The sequence below is a fragment of the Leptopilina boulardi genome, unplaced genomic scaffold (assembly GCF_019393585.1).
Source record: "Leptopilina boulardi isolate dan_hultmark-lab unplaced genomic scaffold, ZJU_Lbou_2.1 LbouV2_399, whole genome shotgun sequence".
Classification (NCBI taxonomy): Eukaryota; Metazoa; Arthropoda; class Insecta; order Hymenoptera; family Figitidae; genus Leptopilina; species Leptopilina boulardi.
The window spans coordinates 85561-109333 of record NW_026137972.1 but is presented as its reverse complement, the minus strand read 5'-3'; the positions used below and the strand labels follow the sequence as shown (position 1 = coordinate 109333).

The following is a 23773-nucleotide window of genomic DNA, read 5'->3' as shown; positions in this document are numbered from 1 at the left end:
AACTGGAAGTGTCACATATGGGGTGTTTCAACAAAATTTTCACGGTTTGACGGAACCTTTATAGTAATTGTGAAAGCCCCATTTAGATCCAAATTAAATTTTAGTGATATTTTTTATCTTGGTGGCTTTTTTTACTCATAATACCTATAAATTTTTTATTATAAAAAATGGAAAATTAAATAAATTTTATTTAGCATAATATTATTTTTTCTTTGTTACCTATGGAGAAATTTTGTTAACAATCAGAGAACTTTGCGTGAACATCAACAGTTGTCACTAGTTGTTAAGCTGTCAACAGTTGTCATGTTTGTTAGAACTGTCAGAAAAATCATCTGTGAACTTGTGATTACTGTCAAAAAATAGTTGTCTAGTCACAGCTATATAGAGTAAAAAAAAAAGTAAAATAAATATCCCAGAACCATTTATTAATTAACAGTGCATGATTCCTGAAATAAATAATATTGTGTAAAAGCCTTTATAAGTTTATAATAATTGCGAATACAAGTTTTGTGATTAACTGTTTCTTGTTTTGGAATTTTACGCGCATCGCCTTTTCACGTAAGTTATTCAATTTTTTTCATCACATTTTAATAAGAATATATTCTTTAGCAAAAACAAAATAATAATTTCTAGATATTTATTAATCGATTGTCCTTGTTACGTAACTTGACCTGAAAATAAATCCTATTTTAGAATATTATAGGCGTTTGTAGGTTATGTTTGAAAGTTTAGATATTGTATTTTTAATTGCGCAAAAAGAATTCATTAATATGTTTCAACCATTGATTCATGTCACTTTATTTTTTATTATTATTATTTTTAGTATATTGTATTTTTTAAAATGAAAATTGCAAAAAATATATTTTAGTTGTTTTTTTGTAAGCTTCGGAAATTTAAAGGTACACTCCCTGAAATTTTTTTTTCTTTCCTTAAGTCTCTTTGACTTTATTTTTTACAGAAAGGAGAATTAAAGTATTCTAGGAAGCTGTTGAAGAACAGCAATGGCGTTGAATACAGGTAATTATTATTCTTTATTAAATAATGAAAAATTAAATTAACATGATTTTTGTTTTGAGTGTTAAATTTACGTCGCGAAAGAGAATTTTTTTCAATACTTGTTGTTGATCATTAAATATGATCTCTTATTTACATGTAAAAGCTGGACTTATAAAAAAAAGAAAAATTTGCCCGTTTGTACCAAGGTACTCAAATTAAAGAAATTATAAAATATATTAATATTTAAACATAATTATTTCTTAGAAACTAAACAACAATAACTAATAACTAGGAAGCATTGTTGAAATTGCATATTGAAGTAAAATATTTTATGCAGAGACATTGTAAAAATATTTTTTAAATAAATGAAAGTTCAGTTTAATCGAAATTGTGAATATTCTGATAAATGAAAATTAGATTAAAGAACAATTATGTTAATTAAAAATTCTGTATTATGGAAATTGTGCAGAATATAAATTCTGTTAAATAGAAATTATATTAAATGAAACTTTGGTCAACTAGAATATCTGGTTTTTTTAAATTTCAACTAAATATAATGTCCTTTAATTATGAATTCAGCTAAATAAAAATTCTTAAATATGAAAATTCTATTTTATAAAATTCGGCAACATAGAAATTCGAGCTTATTAATTTGGACAACGTAAAAATTCCAACTAACTCAGTGTAGGAAATATTCATCAGTCCCATTATTATCATTATATTAATAATAATTAACAAATGCATAAATTTATCTGTTTTAGTAATCCAGAGTTAGTCTAGACTTTTTAAGTAACAATAAATAAAGCAAAATTTGTTAAATAACGATTTTCTTGCATTTCTTGGTAATTTTTATATCGATTTATTATAAATGAAATAAATTTCTTAGACATATATTATAATTTTTCAAGACATGTCCACGGCTCTCCACTTGTTGGAGCACATGGAGGAGCGTCTCGAGGATTGTGACGATCCAAAACTTCAAATGCACACAAATCAAGATATTCGTTCATTAATTGCACTTCTCCAAGATCCTGTATTTCGGAGTATCATTACCCTGCAAGATTCCCTCTCTGAATTGAACACACAACTTGGACAACATCCATCAATTCTTCCTGGTGACTTTGATATTCGTCTCAGTGGACAGTTGGAATTTTCTGTACCGAATACACCGTTACAACCAGTTGGGCAAAATATTTTCCAAGAACTTTATCAGGATTCTAACGAATTTGATGATCAACGTGTACCCGTTGCTCCGCTCGTGCACAGTAGCAGTGAAGATACCAGCGCTCAGGTACGAATTTCTTAACTCCAATTATTCCCAAAACTCCCATTTTTGGTCAAGTTCTAGCATTCCGTTTTATGAGTTGGTCCCTTTGAAGAAAATCGACACAATTTAACTTTCGTCTTATGAAATTATGATTGTCTAAACCAAAAAATAAGGCTTTTGAGTTTTTTTTTGTTTACAACTAGATTTTCGAATCAAACTCAGGTTGGAAAAATCTAGAACACCAAAATAGGCAATGACGAGCAATAATATCTTTTCTGTCACCTATTTTTGGTAAATAATTCACCCTTTCGCCAATTTTCATGAAAAAAGGTACTGTAATCTCTACTCTAGTGAAATTATTAGATTTCTATTTACTCGTGTATTGGCGTGAACACCTCTCGCGTAATAGTTGCGTATTAACGTGTATTACTTTCGGTTTTTTCATGTAAATGCATGTTACTACGCGTAATAAGTATTTGTGTAGTTATATTAACGTGCGTAATAGCATATATTACTGTGTACACCTTTTAAATTAGTACATACTCCTTCGGGGATAAAGTAGTTTGAAACAATAAATATAAAGAAAAAAATACGATTACCTTGTAAATACTTTCCTGTTTTAAAATATGCAAAATTTTATAATATTAATAAAAAGAAAAAACAGTGCAAATAATTTAACTTTATCTTGTAAATTAATTAATCAAATGTTTTCAATCGGAATTAATGAAAGAAATTTTACAATATACTCAAAATGACTCTGTAAATTATGTCAAAAAAAGTAAATACTTATTAAATATGTTTAACCAGGTGACGAGTCCAAGTTTAATATCAGATGTTGGAGGCATGCCTCACATTACAACTCCATCATACGCCAAGGAATTTCGTAAAGTAATTGAATCTGCAGCGAAGGGCCGTCAAACTTTTACTGTTCAGGTAAATTCAGTAAATATTGATAAATTTTTTATTGATTATTATTATTATTTGTTTGCTTTTTTATATACTTTCTGTTGAAAATGCCACCCGAAATTTAAAATTATTCGATTGAATTAATAATTTTTGGATGGTTCTTTTTCTAGAGTATGCCCCATTTAGAAATGTTGTAAATTAATTTATTGTTTCGCGATATACTATATATACATAAAAAATTTCCACAGCTTTTTAAATCCGAAGGGATGAGTCTAGGATTTAGCGTTGTTGGATTACGAAGCAAAGATAAAGGAGACATTGGCATATTTTTACAAGAAATTCAACCAAATGGAATTGCTGGAATGTAAGTTTGTATTTTCCTTACTTTCATTACAAAAGAAAAAATTCGAGACGCATCAGTAATACCTAAGAGTCAGAATGCATTAAATCAACAAGGAAAAACAATTTTTTTATCTAAATTTAAATTTAAATTCTGGCAAATATGAATCCGATAAAATAGAAATTCTCTTAAATGAATTTTCGGTTAAGTATAAAAATTCTGTAATATAGAAAATCGAATTTTAACAAATTAAGTTCATGAATTATTCATGCGTCTTAAAAAAATCGTTATGCCCAGTTGAATTATTGTATTGTCCGCCCCTCCACTATATTTTTAAATTTTCAAACTCATAGAAAAAATATTTTAAAAATATGTCATTGTAGAGGAAAAAAAGCGCATATTTTTTTCTACTTACCACTTTTTTCTGGACTTGAAATTATTAATAATAAAAAATAACTGAAACTTTTTTTAATCAATTACCTTTAAATTTAAAAGATTACTATAATGGGTCTGTCATTTTGGATTTTTTAATTCTGACATCAAATTTAGGTGAAGGAGGAGAGGAGAGTTGCAAAAACTGTTGTATGACACTCTTGCGTAAATCTGATTATACTCGTGTGATTGCATCACTCGTACCATAAATAACTATTTTAGTCTGAACATTTTTTCCAAAAATGCAATCCTTAAGAAATATCCAATTGTCCCGGAACTTTTGATACACCTTGTATCTCTCTCTCTCTATTTGAATTTCAGTAGAAATACTGCAATCCTAAAATACACATTCATCAATAGATAATATTTTCATGATTGATTAAAGAGAATGAACTGTGTCTCATAATTTAAATAGAAAATAATTTTTCTTTTAGTTATAAATTATAAAGATTTCTCATTCGTTTTACTTGAATTTTATATATATATATATATGTGTCCTGACGCGGTGAAAGGGACCTTATGGTACAATAGCAAATTGTACTTTTGAATGTTCATAATAAAAAATGAATTGAACAAAATAATTTCTAGTTTTTGGAAATGAAAGAGCAACTCAAATAATTTGATTTCCAAAAATTAGAAATTATTTTGTTCAATTCATTTTTTATTGTGAACATTTAAAGTACAATTTGCAATTGGACCATAAGGTCCCTTTCACCGCGTCAGGGCACATATGTATTTCGATTCGAGAAATTTCAACTTCTCAGAATTTACATAAAAAAATAATTTTCTTAAAATTAGGAATCTTTATCAGTTTCGTCGAAATTTTCATCATTTAATTGGGAACGTTTAATTTTCTTCGAAAGTGAAGGAAAATAATTTTCCTGAAATTATGATTTTCATCCATTAATAGAATTTAAAGATTTTAGCTTTTACATCCATTTTCGTAATTAAAAATAGTTATTTATGTGTCAAGTGCGCAAAAGTAAGGGAATCGAGACACGCGTGAGTTTAACAATCACGCGAGATCGACTAAATTGCTGTGATGGAAGGAGAAAGTGTGCTTAAAGGTACTATTTCCCCTCCTTTTAAGCACTTGTGCTAAAAAGACTGTGATTTTCATTTTAAAGAATTATATTTCGGTGAATCTGAAAATTCTGTAATGTAAATATTCGTTTAAAAAGAAATTCTGCCATGAAATGCTAATTTGAAAAATGAAAATTCGTCTAAAAAATAAATATATCTAACTAATGATTTTTATGGAATAATCATGCGCCCCGAATTTTCCAATTAGTTTGAGAACAATACGATATGGCTTGAGAGAAGTGGAAAATTAATTTTAATTGATATTCGAAATAAATATATAAATTGCAGAGAGAAGAAAAATAATGAACACATCATTTGGATTGCATGATGTGGGCGAGTAATATGATGGTTTGTGTGCAGCAAGTGGATTGAGTGGGTGAGAGAGAAGTCGGCCGTCCCACGGGGATGATTGACCGCGTCGAAAAGGGGGTGGAAAGTGACGCATCGTGTGGGGTCGTTTCGCGAAGTTTGCGGAGTGTTGCGGAGGGTCGTATTTATGTAAAGCGGGGTTGCCTTTTGCAAAAGAAAGAAGAACGCAGGCGCGTCAATTCAACCCCTCCATTTTCAAAAATTTTCCCTTTGCGTGCCGTTTGCACTCCGATACACAAACACGGACACTGCGCTTAGAGACTGAAGTGAGTATATACAGTGAGCGTGATTTTCTTTTTTTTTAAGGATTCACTTGCAGTATATGTGCGGGGGCGACTATGTGCGGTCGTCGTCGTCGTCGTCGTCATCGTCTGATAAAACAGTTGATCAGAAACTGTTGTTGCGCAAGGTCGCAATTACACAAACTCCAAATTCATTGTGAAACAACGATGTCGTCTGCTTCTGACTCCTTGTTACAATGCGCGAGACTACCAACGATCGACTGATGCAGTGTATTTTTTACTCTTTTTCGTTGACAGTATTTTCAATTTCGGTGATATTATAAGGGATTTTTTCGAGAAAAAAAAGTGATCATCATTCGACACAAGGTTAATTTCGTTTGATTGCCTTTCTTTTTTACGCTTTGTGTGCTTGATGTGTGTAACTGATACGCGCCACTGGTCGATTATTTATTATCCTCCGAGTAATTGTCACGTGTCACGAATCCTACCCTCTCCCCCACCACTACTCGATTTATTGATAGTGGGGGGATTTGCACGATTTTTCCCTAAGTTTGGGAAATTTATTTCTTTTTTTCTTCTTTTTTTTAGTTTAGTTAATCGCGAGCGTTCATAGCAATCGATTGGCTTTGTTTTTAGGTCTTGTCAATCGATTTCATGCCGTTCACCCTCGACTACAAGGGAATAATGCAAAATTGACCCCTTTTAAACATTCATCGCTCACTTTATTATGCACTTCGTATACTTTTTTTTTATATTTACGCAACTAAAAATTGTATTTTTTTAAAAATAAATTTCTCTATTTTTTAATTCATAATTTTTTTTTTTTTTTTTTTTTATACAATAAAAACAATATTTGTCTCAAAATAATTTTTTAAATTCTTTTTGTTTTTCTTGCATTAGAAATTTGGATTTTATTCTTCACATTCATTTCATTTATGATTCATAATTTTATTTAATGTTATATTTAACAACATTTATTTTTTTATTTTGAAAATTAACTTTTCAAAATCTTCTTTTTTAAATGAAGGTAAATGATTTTTATTTAATTATTTACATATCGTCTTCAATTAAAATATTTTTAAATATTATTTATTAGAATAGAATTTATTATCTCCATTGTATACTATTACATAGTTTGTACAATCAAGTCCCTTATGCTATTAAAATAAAAATAAAATAAATTTAATAATACTATTTATTATATGTATATATGCCCTTTTGTTCTTTCATTTTCTAAAAAAACTCTAACATTTTTTCTACAAAAGGTTTTAACTCTTAAATGAAGTTTATAATTTTTTATTATCTTTTATTCTCAACAGAAAAATTACTTATAGAAAAGAGAACCTCATTTTTTATATTTTTTGTAGTTTATTCTCATCTGAAGAGGCCCGACGTCGTTGGGCGAAAGCTTATGTACTAAGAGATTTTTAATAATAAAAAGTGGATTAATTTAAAAAATAAAAAAATAAACATCATATACTAGTTAAATTAATATATTAAATGGAATTTTCGATTTTTTATAATCATATGTATTTAACCTAATTTTCATTTAATTGAATTTAATTGTCCGAAAAAATAATTGGTATAAGATTTTTTGGTGCAAATTTTAAAATTATCTTGCTACAATACTTTTTGGCTATATTCAATTTTAAAGTTCGCGCTCCAAATTTTTGTGAGAGATAAAAAAAATGTAAAAAAAATTTTTTTTAAATTCAGTATGAATTCGATGACAATTTAAAAATATAAAAATCACGTTTTTTTAGTTCAGTAAAAATTCTCCTATAATAAGAAAATTCGTTTAAGTAGAAAATATTGATAAAAATAACGTGATAATATAGAAATAATTACAAAAACTGAGTCGAAAAAATGAAAATTTAGCTAAAAAAATTATGTCTAATGAATTTCTATCAAATGAAAATTTAAACTATTAATAAATTTTATAATTTATGAAAAGCGTCTCGAAAATTGACAACTTAAAAATTCTGTTAAATAAACCTTTATTGAAAAAATTAAATTCACGGAGATTTAGTCATAATACGTTATAATACACTGAAAATAATTATTAACAATGTATTATTTGAATCTAAACTTTCTAATTAAAACTAATCATAGTTTGAAGTTAATAAACATGAAATGTACAAAGTTTGAGTTTCTGAAGCTTTGAATTATTATTATGCTTTAGTAAGCAGTGAATTTAATCAGTATTTAATACACTTGAAATTGTAATTTTACTAAAGGAATTAGAATAAAAGAAAAGGAAAAGAATAAATCGTAAAAAATGTTGAAATCATAAACATATTATATTAAAGAAATCAAAAAGTGTATAAACTGTAAAATTTTTATTTTAAAAAATCAAATCAACTTGAATTAGTAAATAAGTAAAATTTTGGTTAATTTTGTTATATGTATATCAATTAGTGAGAAATAACTAATTATTATTAGTACCTAAATTCATTTACGTGTGTAATATTTCATAAATAATTAAATTTACAATGTAAAAAAAATATTGATTTAACCTCAGGAATGTTAAAAAATAATTTATTATTTTTAAAAAGAATTTTTTTAATATTCCTTGAGCTTATATTACTTTTTTGTCCTACATGCATGATAAACGCGACTTTTCGTGCAGGTACAGCCGGCGGAAAATAGGCTTTTTCCGCCCGCTACTCTAGAAAAGTAATTTTCTGGGTTATTTAAGACACATTTTTCAAGTTAAGTATTTTTAAACAATTAGTTGACCAAATTTTTAATATTTTTAAATAATGTTATAAAATATAATAATATAAATTTCCCTCAAACGTAATAAAAATATATCCAGTATCTTAAACATGCAATATTTGATCTTGACATCGGGTGCAACACGGGCGGAAAGGTCAATTCCTTACAAAATTACGAGGAATTTCTTGTCTGAAAATGATGAATTTTCATCTTTTCTATAAATGATTCAATTGTCCCAAGCTTGAATTTATCAAAATTTTTCATCGATTAAAAAATTGTTTGGGACAAATTTCAATAAATCCAGATTTAAATTAGTTAAAACATTTATTGATTAAAATTGTAATCTATCTAAAGTTAAATTCATTCTAATTCTAATCAACCATAAATTTAATTAATCATAAATTCAATTTATCCGAATTTGAATCAGTTTAAATTTTAATTCATAAAAATTTCAATAAGGATTAATCTATTTAAGTTTGAAATTATTTGAATTTCAATTCGTTCAAAGTCCTCAAAAAATTTTTATAATAAAGTTCGTGATGTTTCCACGAAAAATATTTCGAATTTATTGAGTTTTATTTCTCTCCATTTTTGTTTTTTTGTTTTGCTTTTTTTATTCAGCTTTAAATTTTTTTAATTACTTCATCAACGAACGGGATATGTAGATATATTTTTAAGCTACTAATTTGAATACCTACATATCTCTTTCATATACTGATAATAACGAATCTTGAAATCTTTTCACAACGTCAACTTAATTAAAAATGTTCCATTAATTATATACATATATATAAGTGCCCTCATCGATGAAGCTTTCATCATGAAATATAAAAAGGAGAAGAGAAAGCGATAAAAATATCCAAATTGTCGATTCACTGTGAAGTGCACTTGGTCACGATACAGTTATTTTCATCAGCAATAATCGCTTGTCAATTATTAAATGCTCCAATGAGCTTGGTATATTATTTTTAATCGAAAATAAAACAAAGAATTAAAAGAAAAAACAGAACGAAGTAAACATTGAACCGTGAATTAGAAAAAATAAACACAAGGAGATTATTGAATTAATTGAATAATGACTTTTACATATAGCTAATATAGGGTCAACTAAAGTAAATGTAAACAGAATATTTAATTTTCACCAATAAATCAATTTCTTTTTCTTTTAAAAGATTGTTTTTTTATTTTAAGTTGTTATTTAACTTGCCTAGAACAATTTCATGAGGTTAAATATATATATAGGAAGTTTATAGGGGCTTAAATCGCTTATAATTATCCCAAACTGAACTGAAATTTTCTGAAATCAATTTTAATTATTGTGTTATTTTTATAAATATTAAAAATAAAAAATATTTTAATTACTTTGCCAGTAAAATATTGAACTATTTTATAAAAAAAAATTGATGAATATAATGAAAGGGAAATAAATTTATTATTAAATTTTTGTCATTTTAGCGATGGTCGTCTTGTGGAAGGAGATCAAATTTTAGCGATAGATGGACAACCCTTGGATTCGAATATTTCCCATGAGCAGGCAATTGCGATTCTTCAAAAGGCTCGTGGAGTAGTTGAGCTCATTGTCGCAAGAAGCGCCCAAGGTTTGATTTTTTTAATTTTTCTACCGGATTTTTAAAGAAGAGAATTTCGGAGAAAAATTCATTTTCAGCTCCGACAACGTTTAGCCTGCCTGAATTGATATAAATTCAGCCAATTATTATTATTGAATGGACTATTTGAAATGTATTAGATATTGGGAGTCCAGCGGCGCCGGATGAGGTATCCGGGGCCTCGATTTCGACCGCAGCTGCAGCCGAGGGAACTGGATCTGGCGTCTGCAGTGGATTTACCGACATCACCACTTCCAAAGAGCAATCAGCACCACCACCCCTCCCATCTGCAGTCTCACCGGGTGTATCAAAACCAATTGTTCCTATTACAACTACAGTTACTGTTGCGCCAATATCAACATCCATTTCAACTATTGTTCCTGGAGTTCCTGTTGTTGAAACAGCTCCGTCCGCCGTTAGCGAAATCGCTAAAAGTGGCACTGACATGGTGGTAAGTTTAGATGACAATTTTGCGATTTTGCCTACTGTGGAACCAACCTTAAAGCTCGAGAAATTGACAATTCTTGAATCGAGTTTTTTTTTCTAGTTGAACACCGAGTGGGCACAAGTAGAAGTAATAAATCTCATCAATGATGGAAGTGGTCTTGGATTCGGAATTATCGGCGGACGGAGCACTGGAGTTGTCGTCAAGACTATTCTTCCTGGCGGGGTTGCTGATCGAGTAAGTAAATTTTATAAATGTATAAAAAGAAAACAGGAAACTAGAAATTATGGGCTCTTATGGGAACTTGCACAAATCCGAGAAAAAAGTGTCATTGAAATGAGACAAGAAAAAATAGAATAAATAAAAAAAGAAAGTAATAGTAAATTTTTTATTTATTTTAGGACAATAGATTGCAGAGTGGAGATCATATTTTGCAAATTGGTGATGTCAATTTACGGGGAATGGGTAGCGAGCAAGTTGCCGCAGTTCTCAGACAATCTGGAACACACGTGAGACTCGTTGTTGCGCGACCAGTCGAACCTACTTCACCCGATTATCAGGTAAAATAGAAAAACAAAAAACCAAAAAAAAAAAAAGGGAAACTGAAAATTATTCATTGCTGTTGAATGACAAAACGCAATCTTTCTTTTCTCTCAGGCCCTCGGCAGTCACGCTCCGATTGTACCAACGAAAATTCTCGGTGATCCCGACGAACTCGATAGACATTTGATTCATTCAACTCCTGAAACCTACAATGTTCGGCACACAAAAACGGATTCCAACTATGACAATGGATACATGTACACGCAGGATCCCGACATTGAAATTCATGTGAGTACTTACACTTTCTTTATTATTATTAATAATAAAAATTCTGTCAAGTTTCAGTTATAAATCAATCGAACCATTTTCGCGTGATGCACAATCAAAATTTTTGAGACAAACAGACATTTATAATAATTAAAATTTCGTAAAATTGGATTGAAAATTTAGAAAATAATTAATTTTTTCAAAGAATTTCATTTCAAAATTTTTGAAAATATATAATTAAATTTTTCAAGAAATTTAATTGGTAAAATTATAAGTGTTTAAAAGGATTAAGAGTCGAAAATTATTTTAATCCTTTAAAACCATCAGCTTTTTTTCAAAAGTTGCTGAACATCTTAATTATAAATATTTTCTTCATCAGACGAGAAAACATTTTTTTAGAATTGATACGTTATAAATCGTTTATCAACATATAACTTTGTAATAATTATTTACTTCTGCTCGTTACATAAAAATTAATTTCTTATAAAAAAAATGGCGAATAGTTTCTTATTTTTTTTTAATGAATTAAAAAGTAAAGTATTAGTGCTTAGGTTACAGTCTGATAAAATTACTAATTGTGCTTTAGACGAGGCCGAGCCTTATTATGGACGTCGTGCGAAATCCGACGCCCATTGGTACGGCGCCCTTCATTCCAACGCTCACAGGTTCGATTCAAATCCAAGACCTTCCAGCACTTTCAATGGATCCAATTGACGTCGACTCCTTGCCTGAAATGGAACGTTTTACCGTTGAGCTGAAAAAAGATAGTTATGGTCTCGGTATAACGATCGCTGGTTACGTTTGTGAAAAGGGTAAAAAAACAAATTTTTTTTCTCACGTTTTGTATATTTTTGTTTGCAAATTATTTATAGTTGAAAATCGACATTTTTTAGTTTTAAAAATAAAAAGTACTTTAAACTTGTTATTTATTTATTTGTATCTTACCTTTAATAAAACGTAAACAAATTGTTTTTCATTTCAGAGGAACTCTCGGGTATTTTTGTAAAAAGTATAAGCGAAGGAAGTGCGGCTGATTTAAGTGGAAAAATTCAAATAAACGATCGAATTGTCGAGGTGAACGGTCATTCACTGCAGGGTTATTCGAATCATGAGGCAGTTGAAGTTTTAAGAAGTACGGGATACACTGTTGTTCTTTGTTTAGAAAGGTATCTCCGAGGTCCAAAATACGAACAATTACAGCAAGCAATTGCCGCCAGTGAACTTCGATTACCACAACCCAGTTCTCCATCTATTACGAGTCTTGCTACTTTTCCAATTACTGCAGTAAGTTTTTAGACAATAGAAAATTTATTTTATTTATTTATTTATTTATTTATTCAACAAATTCTCTTTCTTACTTCTTAAAATTAAATTCATTTAGAATTAAATAACAATATGACGAATTACATGTAGACTGGAAAATTAATTGAAAAACAATAAAAATTAAAAAAATTAAGTCCAAAAAAAATTCAAATTTAAAAATACATTTCTGCAGCAAGATGGAGAATCAACGACTGAAATCGAAGCAGAGGGCGAGTCACATACAACAATTGATAGTGCAATTCTTCACGAAATGGAGAAAGAAGCTGAAAAACGTGGCTCTTCACCAGAAACAAATGTGGAAGCTCTTCTAAGTGATCCCTCACAAGATCTATCGCCTCAAATTGAAGCTGCAATTAAATCCAAATGGCAAAAAATAGTTGGTCCCGATGTGGAAATAGTGGTAAGTGTTTATTTATTATTTTTTAATTTTTTATGTACTATTTTTAATAATCACCATTTCGAATTTCAATTTCTTTTCAAAATTTTGTGTTTTGTTTCTCTAGGTGGCGCAATTAAAAAAATTTGCCGAAGGAAGCGGTTTAGGAATAAGCTTAGAGGGAACAGTCGATGTTGAAAATGGTCAAGAAGTAAGGCCGCATCATTATATACGCTCAATTTTGCCGCAAGGTCCAGTTGGACAAAATGACACATTACGATCTGGAGATGAATTGCTGGAGGTTTAGTAGTTTCATTTTATTTTAAAATTTCATGTACTTTATATAAACTATTATTTATCTTATATAATTTTTTTTAGGTCAACGGATATCGACTTTTGGGAATTAATCACATGGAGGTCGTGAGTGTTTTGAAGGAATTACCCGTTCATGTGAGAATGGTTTGTGGAAGAAATATCAAATCTCAAGATCCGCTTTGTCCCATTGACACAGCTCAACATCAGGCAGCTTTTCAAACTAGGGTAAAGTTTTTTTTATTTATTTACTGTTTTGGATTATCTACTTATAATTGAATGATTTATTTATTTTTATATTTTTGTGAAATGCAGTTACTTGTGAAGAAATTGAAAAAAGTCTATGACAAAGGTTTTATATATTGTAAATATTTTCATTTCATGATATTATCTTGTTCAGAGTATTCTCGGAGGCTCTTTACAAAATTTACTACCATCGATGGATCGTCTCGTGAAGGCAAAGTCTGATGGCTCTCTGGCATCGGCAACGACAACTGCAACCGTCACCGATGCCAGTTTCAATAAAATAAAATCAAGATCTCTGGAGCCATTGACGGGTCTTGCAATGTGGAGCTCCGAGCCACAAATAATAGAGCTTGTTAAGGGAGAGAGAGGCCTTGGATTTTCTATTTTAGATTATCAGGTAAATGATAATAATTTGCTTCAATATTTATTAGAATTATTTATTTATACATGTTGTTATGTCCGAAAACAAACCGTAAATACAGATTATATTAATATAAATTGTCTTAAGGCCAGGTCCAAGTGAGGCAGCGCCATCTACATTGATACTCAAACGTTGGAAAATTTTCAACAGCCTTTTCTTGAAAACAAGATGGTAAAATGCTTTTTCCTTTATAGATAATTGATTATTGGCAAGATATACACCAGCTAAAACTTTTTTTGAGTTAAAATAATAAAAAAAATTTCATGTCAATAAATTAAATATGAGCACTTTTTTCACAAAAACTGTAACAGTACTTTCTCAGAAATTACAATCAAAAATGCAATTTGCATTTGGAAAATTAATAAACGCTAACAAATACACGACCTAAGATTTACCAATCACGAAAATAACAAAAAAAAAGTATTTTAACATAACATATTTTACTCATTATGACAGCCGTTTGGCAGGTTATATATGTCACCAGACGTTTCGCAGTTTTGCCGAAAGGAGGAGATTGGCGCTGTTGCTAACCACCTGAAATACATATAATCTACCAAAGGGCTGTCACAATCAGTAAACCAGTATCAATATGTTAAATATTTAATAAAATTTTTTTTTGTTATTTTCGTGATTGGTAAATCTTAGGTTGTGTATTTGTTAGCGTTTATTAATTTTCCAAATGCAAATTGCATTTTTGATTGTAATTTCTGAGAAAGTACTGTTACAGTTTTTGTGAAAAAAGTGCTCATATTTAATTTATTGACATGAAATTTTTTTTATTATTTTAACTCAAAAAAAGTTTTAGCTGGTGTATATCTTGCCAATAATCAATTATCTATAAAGGAAAAAGCATTTTACCATCTTGTTTTCAAGAAAAGGCTGTTGAAAATTTTCCAAAATTTGAGTATCAATGTAGATGGCGCTGCCTCACTTGAACCTGGCCTTAAGCATAGCTTTAGAATTAATTAATTAATTTAGAAATTAATTATGCACTAATTGTAAGTGCACAGAAATCTTCTCGGATGTAAATTATTTTTTGTGAATAAAAGTGGAAATCGAAGAAGTGATCGTGTCAAAAACTGCCAAAAAATTCATGTCCAGAAAGTTAGACGTGTAAAGTTAAAATTTTCAAAAAAACCAATATGTTTACTTATTGTGCTCGATATGTAGAGGTTCCTCCGCTATAATGAATCCCAACGCTACATTTGGCGTGGTTCTCATAGCTTCTGTGGTTCCTCTATTGCTCGTTCCAGTTTCTTTTTCACCTTTATCAACTAGCTTCTCATCCACCAACAATTACCGAATCTAAAAATCTGGGTTGAAGTACCATCTGGTATAGCCAGACAACCATATTCGGTTTTAGCCTCCATGATAGGTATTCCTATTGCCTTTCTGCAGACCCAAAATCTAAGTTGCTAACAGGGATAAAACCCCATCCTTGTGGGCAATCATAAGAAATAAGGCCTTTTGTCTTCCGTACTGTGTTTTAAGACCTCTATCATGAATCATACTTTCGATCCACCTAATTTTCAAATTTCCTCACTGAGAGACTTCTTCTTCTTCCTCTTCTTCTTCTTCTATTTGTGGCTTCGACTAGTCAGGCCAATTCTTGAACTGAGAGACCTTTTGAACTGCAGCGGAACAAGGTAAGTGACAGCAGCGCCACTATGGTTTTGGTGTGCGGCGGTACAATTTTGGGAGCGTGACTGTCCAAAATGTTGGTGAGTAGCTCACCGAAGTTGTGGGACGCCACCTTTGGTTTGTAGCTGTACAACGTTTTGGTAGCCACGCGACCAAAAATGTACTGCAGCAGCCCAAACGTATAGTCTCGTAGCTTACCAACAGAATGCTCCGCAGCCGCCTGTCGAAAGTCGGCTACGGTGCAAAAGATCTCTCAGTGCTGGCATGTTTACGGTGTTAGGAAATGTGACATTTAGGTTAAGTACTCTAAATGTCTCATTACGTGCCTTTTTACAATGTAAATTAAAACAAAATTTTTTAATTCTGATTCTTATATAGGTAATGAAATTAAGTACTTTATGTATATCAAATATTCAAATTAAGATCATTTCTAACAGTGTGGGGGCGGGAGGGAGTTAATATTTCAACAACAGAAAAAAGGATCACGTAATTTATGGATGATCCCAAACTAAAGATGAAATTCATCAAAAGTTCCTGTCATTTAATAAAAAAAAATAAAATCTTTTCTTTTACAGGATCCAATGAATCCCAATGAAACTGTGATAGTAATAAGATCCTTGGTACCGGGGGGAGTTGCTCAAGTTGACGGTCAGCTAATACCGGGCGATCGTTTACTATTTGTCAACGATATCACATTGGAGAATGCGACTCTAGACCAAGCCGTACAGGCATTGAAGGGTGCGCCAAAAGGTGTTGTGAGAATTGGAGTTGCAAAACCTTTGCCAATTCCTGACAGTATTGCCCAAACAAGTGAGCAAGACGATCGTTTGGAAAAAAATGGTAAGAGCCCAAGAACAAATCGACATCAGGCCGTTGACAGTCAAAAGCAAAGATGCGATTATTTTCGTGAAAGAAAAGTCAATGTCGCACAATCGCCGCCTCGTCTCGATTTAATTGAGGGACTACAACTTCAGCACAGTCTCGTTAAATCGGAGAGCTTCTAGAAAAAAAAACAAAGAATGAATAATATACCTTTTTGGCGGTCATCCCAACTTTCGGACCTCGATCCTTCGTCGTGGACCAAAAATCGAGAGATTTTCATCTCGAGTTTTCCTTTTTACACTCCTCACATTCACACTTCATTTTCACCTATAGACACGTTTATCCTATGAATGTGGTTAACGATTAGTAATCGTGTTGGTGGCAATCTACTTCTCGGAAACTCACCTGCTGTGCAAGGAGAAGATAGAAGAAAAAGGAATGGGAGACAAGAATAAAAAAAGAGAGATGTGCAATTTTAATATGCACGAGTTTTCATGGATAAACTCATTTTTAGCTACAAGTGTACTTTTAAAGAGATTAAGGTACGAGTTTAGAGCAATAAAGAGATTTAGTTAATGGTAAAAGATGTTTTTTTCATTTTCCGTTTGAAAAAGAAATCACTTAATAAAATACCTAAAATCAAGATAATTTTTCCCTTATTTAGGGTTTCGTTGCTTTGATCTAAAACTCTTATAAGGAAACTAATTGGCGTCCGTCCGTCTGTCGTATACGACGGATGACACGAGACTTCAGATTATTCGAACTATTAAAACTTGTGACTGTTGAAACTTAATACTGTTGAGACTATTGAGTCTTAAGACTCAAGGTTCTTTTTCTTCTTCTTCTATTGCTACACAATTTGGGTATGGTTCGAATAATTAGGTCAATTAAGATTCAAGGTTATTGAGACTTCTAATTGTTGAAGTAGGGTTGTAAAGTTTCATTAAATTTTGAAAAACAGAAAAGTTTCATGAAATTTTGGAAACGTTTCAAAGTTTCAAGATGACGTTGGAAATAGCGGGAAAATTTAAAAATTTGAAAGATAAAAATAAATAATTACGATTAATTACACAATTGAACTAACTTCTATTCTGCTCAGGCCTTTACCATTAGGCTCTGTCTGACGTCAGAGTCGATTCTAGGTGTGACGTCAGAGGCCTGGAGGGACAACAAACAGACGACACAATGTTATTCTTATGGGGAAGAAAATTTCTTTCCATTTTCATCAATTTTATTCATACTTATTAAACATGGAAAACGCTTGTTGACATCTAATAAAATTAAAATGTGTGTTGATAATTAATTTTGTTATAGGGGAGACTGGGGCAAACCAGTGTTGCCAAGTTAGTGGTTTTCCCACTAAATTTAGTAAGATTTTGGTCCTTCAGTAACATTTTTAGTGAGAGAAATATTTTAGTAGGAAATTTAGTATCTTTTTTTTTCTTTCGTGGTTTTTTTTAGTGTTTTTTACCTAAATGTCATTTTTTCTACGTAAATTGTATCTGAAGTATTAAAAGTGTGGTCACTAAGTTTAAACTATTCAAGTGAATTTGATTGGTATGTTGCGATGTGTTCATCAGTTCACAAATAAACAAATTTGAATTAGCGCGACACTTTTCTTTAAGCTTGTCGCCAATAACATTCATGTATATTTTTTTATTTTCCTACAAAATAAATTATCATCTAAATTCTCCAAGTAAACAATTTTAGGTTAAGAAGGGTGGAGGGTAAACATAACCTCAAAAACCTGTAAAAACTAAAAATTGTTTTTAACGCAAACAAATATATAATAAATATTAATTTCAAACAATTTTAGAAGATCTAGATTTACTCCTTTTGAAAAAAATTATTTTTTTCTAAAATATTTTGTCAATAATTATTTTTTTAACTACGAATCACGATTCCACGTGTTGCATATAACGTATTTACATTGCATATGTGTTAGCACGAAGCGCAGAACACCCAAATTCGTCTTTCGCACTCTAACCAAAGTTAAAGTTCCTTCCATCATTGTATGTTTTCAACGTAGTTGTCTCTCCTGCTTCTAGTCTTCTGGCAGCAGCTAAACAATACATTTTAAGATTAGATTAGATGGCAATTAGATGACCTTTCCAACAAGGTATTGTAAAAGGTTTTTCATTAGTTTCTTTAGTTACTAGAGCCTTACAACTGTTAACATGGCCGGTTTTCCCCAGTCTCCCCTATATTTGATACAATTGCATTTATAGATTCTCTGAATTCGTGATAGAATATAAATTTTGAGGTTAGGGGTGTTTGTTTACTAACTTGAAATCTTTTACTGCTGTGGTAATTCCCACTTAAAATATATATTTTATATCTTTTTAATAACATGCATACTGGATATTGTTTAATAATGTTGTTAAAATGTAAAATGTGATTAGTAAACAAACACCCCTAACCTCAAAATTTATATTTTATCACGAATTCAGAGAATCTGTCAATGCAATTGAACCAAATATATAAAAAAAATTAATTATCAACACACATTTTAATTTTATTAGATGTCAACAAGCATTTTCCATGTTTAAAGTATGAATAAAATTGATGAAAGTGGAAACTAATTTTCTTCCCCATAAGAATAACATTGTGTCGTCTGTTTGTTGTCCCTCCAGGCTTCTGACGTCATATCTTGAACTCGAAATATCTCGATGAACTGACACCTTAATGGAGGCTCTACTGATAGCTGAGCTGTGGCCGTACCTTTATTTTTCAACTGCACTGCGCCAGCGCAAAATGGGAAGGAAGAGGAACTTTATTTATAGTTTTACGTTCTTTCTATACAGATGCTGTAGTTAAGAAGACATGGATCATGGTCTCTGGTCATGATCGCCATGGATCGGATATTATATATACATAATTATGTGATAATGTAAATTTATTTTGAAATTTAATTTTTACAATTTGTTGTATTAATTAAAAGTTAAACAATGGCGTTACAAAGTGACAACGAGTTAAAAAGACTTTTAAACAAGCCGGCTAAAAATGCCAGCGACGAGGGTTCGATGGCTCCTCCAGTATTCGTAAGTTCTTGACATATGGTAATTTTAGGTTATGTTAATGTTTGAGTTTGTGTTTTTGTCAATTATTTCTATTATTAAAATAAAGTAAATCACTGAAAGTATTTTCTCAAAACACTGACGAAGCCTTTAGTTTTTAAAAATTGTCTTAATTTTTATCATTAAAAATTAATCTGGTTAAAATTGCTTGCATGATGCAATGCTGGATAATTTGTGTAATATGATAATAATGAATTCTTGTTCCTATTTTATGGAAAGTTTAATTGCATTTCTCTAAAATTTAGGCAAACGTTCCACGACCAAGTACTTCGCAAAATCCACAATCTGCAATGAATCCCATGACACCAGTTCATAGCACAAAAGAAGTCTTCGAACCTTGTTTACAGTAAGCTTCGTTTTTCAAAAAAAAAAAAAAAAAAAAAACTTCATTAATGTTTTTAAGGTAGTATTTTAAAAATACTGATCTAAAATAATACAAAAGTAGTCTAACTAAATATAGACAGCGTTATTTTGAATTATAAAGTGTAAAGAATTTAAATACTTTAAACTTGAAAAAATGATAAATAATTGTTTCAATTTTCAGAAATGTCGTTTCTACTGTAAATTTAGGAACAGAATTGAAACTTACTTATATTAATACTCGAACAAGAAATTCGGAATATAATCCTGCCCGCTTCACAGGATTAATTATGCGAATCCGCGATCCCAAAGCGACTGCCTTAATTTTTCGTTCTGGGAAGTTGGTTTGCACTGGTGCAAGATGTGAGGAAGATTCTTTTCTCGCTGCGAGGAAATTCGCCAGAATTATTCAGAAGCTTGGATTTCCGGTTTGTTATTAATCTATTTATTGAGTCAATCTTTCACCTATTTTCATAATTTCTTACCTTTTTCACCTTTTTTATTATTTCATTAATTTCCGGAGGTAAAAATGTAAAAACAAATAATAAAATTTATAATGTAGAAATATTCATTTAAGCTCAGGAAGGTGGGAAAATATTTTTTAGTTTAAAAATAATTTTCTCTAACATTTCTGAGCTTTTATTAATTTAGAGGACACAAAATTAAAAATTTTCATCTTTTAAATAAATAATTTAATTAGTTGAAGCTTGAATTTATAAACAATTTTCATGAGGTTCAAATTTTAATTAATCCAAATTTCAATTTAATTAAATTTTATAGATGAAAAAATCATTCTTTCCAAGACAAGTTATATTTACTTACATTATAACATGTTATACAAATAAGTTATATGTTTTTAATTGACCTGTTTTCGATAAATACACCTTTTTCACCTCTATTTTCTAGAAAAAAAGTTACTGTGAATATCAACAAAAAAAAATTATATTTTAGCATAAAAATTACTTTGAGCCTTCAAAAAGAAAGAAAGAAAATAAGTTAAATTTTATTTTTAAAAAATTAATCTTTTTACATTTTATAAAATTTTTAATTTCAGGCCAAATTTCTAAACTTCAAAATACAAAATATTGTCGCCACTGCAGATTTAAAGTTTCCGATCAAATTAGATAATCTCAATCATATGCATGGTCAATTTTCAAGTTATGAACCAGAACTTTATCCAGGTTTAATTTATCGAATGGTTGCACCAAGAGTTGTACTTTTAATTTTTGTTAATGGAAAAATCGTCTTCACTGGTGAGTTTGTATCTTCTATTTTTATGAAGTCAGTTCTGCATCTAAGCGACTGATTAAAAACACTTATTTTTTATCAAAATTCATTTATTTCAAAAATTGTACATATAAAACAAGTTGTAAATTCAGATGTTCATTACATGAACATTTTGCTTCCTCGTGGAGAAAGTATTAACATTGAAATAAACATAAAAAAATAATATAATAATATAAACATTTGAGTACCTATAGATTTGAGTTAAATTTAAAGAATTAATGGAAGTTAAAAAATCAAAATTTCACATTTTAGCTGAAATTTCTGAAAATTAATGAAAAATAATATATAATTTATAATTATTTACAATTATATCGGTTTGTTTCAATGCAAGGAACACAATTATTTTATATTTAAACTTGAATTTAAATAAATACAAAATTTTTCAGCTAAAATGGGAATTTTTTTTTTTAACTTTCATTAATTTATTAAATTTACCTCAAATGTATACTTTATATATATGTACCAATCGATTCGTTTTCATGCAAGGAATACAATTATTTCATATGTAAACTTCAATTTAAAAAGCACAAAATTTTATTGCCAAAATGTGAATTTTTGATTTTTTAACTTTCATTAATTCTTTAAATTCAAATTGAAACTATACTTTATATATACCAATCGATTTGTCTTGACGTAAGGAATACGATTTTATTACATGTAACCTTAAATTTTTCTATTTAAAAATTTTTTCGATTAAAAAATAAATTTTGGAAAAAAGACGATAAAATTTTTTTTTTTGGTATTTTTTAAAATCCTTTGGTCAGATTTGAGATATTAATATGATAAATGAGCCTACCAAATTTTATCTAAATCCATTAAAACCTGTTAAAGTTATCGTCTAAACAAAAAAGGGATCCACACACACACACACACACATCCGGACAATTGATCAGGATCTCATATAACATGTTTCTATATAGACAAAAATTTGTTTCCGCCACTTTGAATATTTTTATAAACGAAAGGACTACAAAACTTCCTCCACGAGGAAGCAAAAAGTAATTTAAAAAATGTCAAACAATTTTAAAATTAATTTTTATATATGAATGGTGCACTCTAAGAAAGCTGTATCCGACAAAACAGCACTTACACTTTTGGAGCTAAATATTAACTATTGATATTGTTTATAATTATCGTAAACTTTGTCCAAACAAGATTTTCTTACTGATTTTAACGCTATCTTACAGCGCACCCTTCATATAAAAATAATTTTCAAAAGTCGCATTCAAATCTTTTACAAAAATCATTCAATTTGACTCAAATTTCGACTTGCATGAATATTTCCCAAATTTTATTTGACATAAACCTCATTTGTCATAAAATCATTTGATATGAAACTTATTTGACATAAAATTCTTTTGAAATAAAACTCATTTGTCATAAAAATTGCATTATCTGTCCTTATCTTACACATAGAAGCATATTTGTGAGAGAAGGTCAGACAATGAAGTTTTTATGAAAATCGTTACCTATACCGACAAATTTATAGAAATGATTCTATATATTATATATATCTATTACAAATAAGAAAATTTTCTTTCCAGGTGCAAAGAATCGAAGTGATCTTCAAGACGCTTTAACGAATATTTACCCGATTTTAAAGAGTTTTAGAAAACTATAAAGTTTTTTTTAATAAATCGGAAATCGCAATGTATATATAAAATCGAAGCGTAATAAATGATTCTTTCGAAAAGTTTAAACTTTTAAACGATATAATTATTATGTTCATTTAATTTAATCTTGTTTTCTATTTTGTTAGAAGTTGAGTTTCCTCATTTGTTATTTTGAAATTTGAGCTTTTTGAAAGAATCTTTAAAAAAAAATCTCTTTAATTTCAATTTTTTGAAATACTCTTACAGTCGTAAGCATTAATTTATTTATGAAAATTGTCTTACCGTAATTTTTTATTTATGCAGTTCTACAATTTTTGATTTGTATTATTGGATTTTGTTTTGTAAACCAAATTATTTTGGTTTGATTTTTTTTGTTAAATGGCTAAGGTAAAAAAATAAAAAATCTTTATATTTAAAATATTCTCATGTATTTTTCAACTGTTTCACAAATTTTTGTACCAATCGTAAAAATAAATTTCAATAGACAAACATAATATTTTCTTTAATTAATTTAGTATAATATTGTTAATTGATTTATATATTTGATTATTGAAAATCATTTATATGGAACATTATATTAGTCATTTTAAAGAAAACAAAAAAGGAAAATAATTTTCAAAAACGTATTACAATAAACGATAAAATATATTAAAAAAATACAACATTACAATATTTTAATAGCTTTCAGAACGTGCGATGAGTGGAAATTTTATGCTGACTTTAAAGCAAGATATTTTAAGTTAGAAACTAGTAACTTAGATGGTTGGAAAGCTGATAAAATTCTGCGTGTGAAAATGTATAAATATAATTTTTTTTCTTATTTTTCACATTTATAACACCGAAAAAATTTAAAGAAAAAATTATGCAATTTTCCTACTTCCGTACTAATGTTTTTGGCTCCTAGCATAATCTAGAATAATGTATGGAAATATTTGACAATTTTACAACATAATTTCTTAGGTCTTAGCACACGGACAGAAAAATCATACTATATTCACATGAGCCACTGTTGCTTTTTTCACATAACATTATTTCATGTAAAAATCGTTTATCACGCAAGATATTTTTTCATGAAATCTT

General features: G+C 29.4%; 3 protein-coding genes across 3 annotated transcripts in view; 2 read left to right on the top strand and 1 right to left on the bottom strand.

Moving 5' to 3' along the window:
• The window catches only part of LOC127289083 (uncharacterized), a 179201-nt gene that overhangs the window by 107335 nt on the left and 48093 nt on the right, over window positions 1–23773 (bottom strand). The gene's annotated exons all lie outside the window — the stretch shown is intronic.
• Window positions 284–16940, top strand: LOC127289065 (patj homolog). Its single transcript, XM_051316825.1, has 17 exons — window positions 284–558; window positions 959–1017; window positions 1905–2287; window positions 3071–3196; window positions 3418–3533; window positions 9809–9951; window positions 10101–10411; window positions 10508–10642; window positions 10807–10965; window positions 11063–11236; window positions 11802–12027; window positions 12198–12499; window positions 12711–12938; window positions 13042–13215; window positions 13293–13454; window positions 13627–13869; window positions 16110–16940. Exons 2-17 carry the CDS (start codon window positions 1002–1004, stop codon window positions 16536–16538), a joined length of 3327 nt encoding a protein of 1108 aa, XP_051172782.1. The 5' UTR covers window positions 284–558; window positions 959–1001; the 3' UTR covers window positions 16539–16940.
• On the top strand, window positions 19192–22780 carry LOC127289084 (uncharacterized). The gene is made up of 5 exons (XM_051316847.1): window positions 19192–19397; window positions 19679–19779; window positions 19978–20221; window positions 20848–21046; window positions 22625–22780. Exons 1-5 carry the CDS (start codon window positions 19305–19307, stop codon window positions 22699–22701), a joined length of 714 nt encoding a protein of 237 aa, XP_051172804.1. The 5' UTR covers window positions 19192–19304; the 3' UTR covers window positions 22702–22780.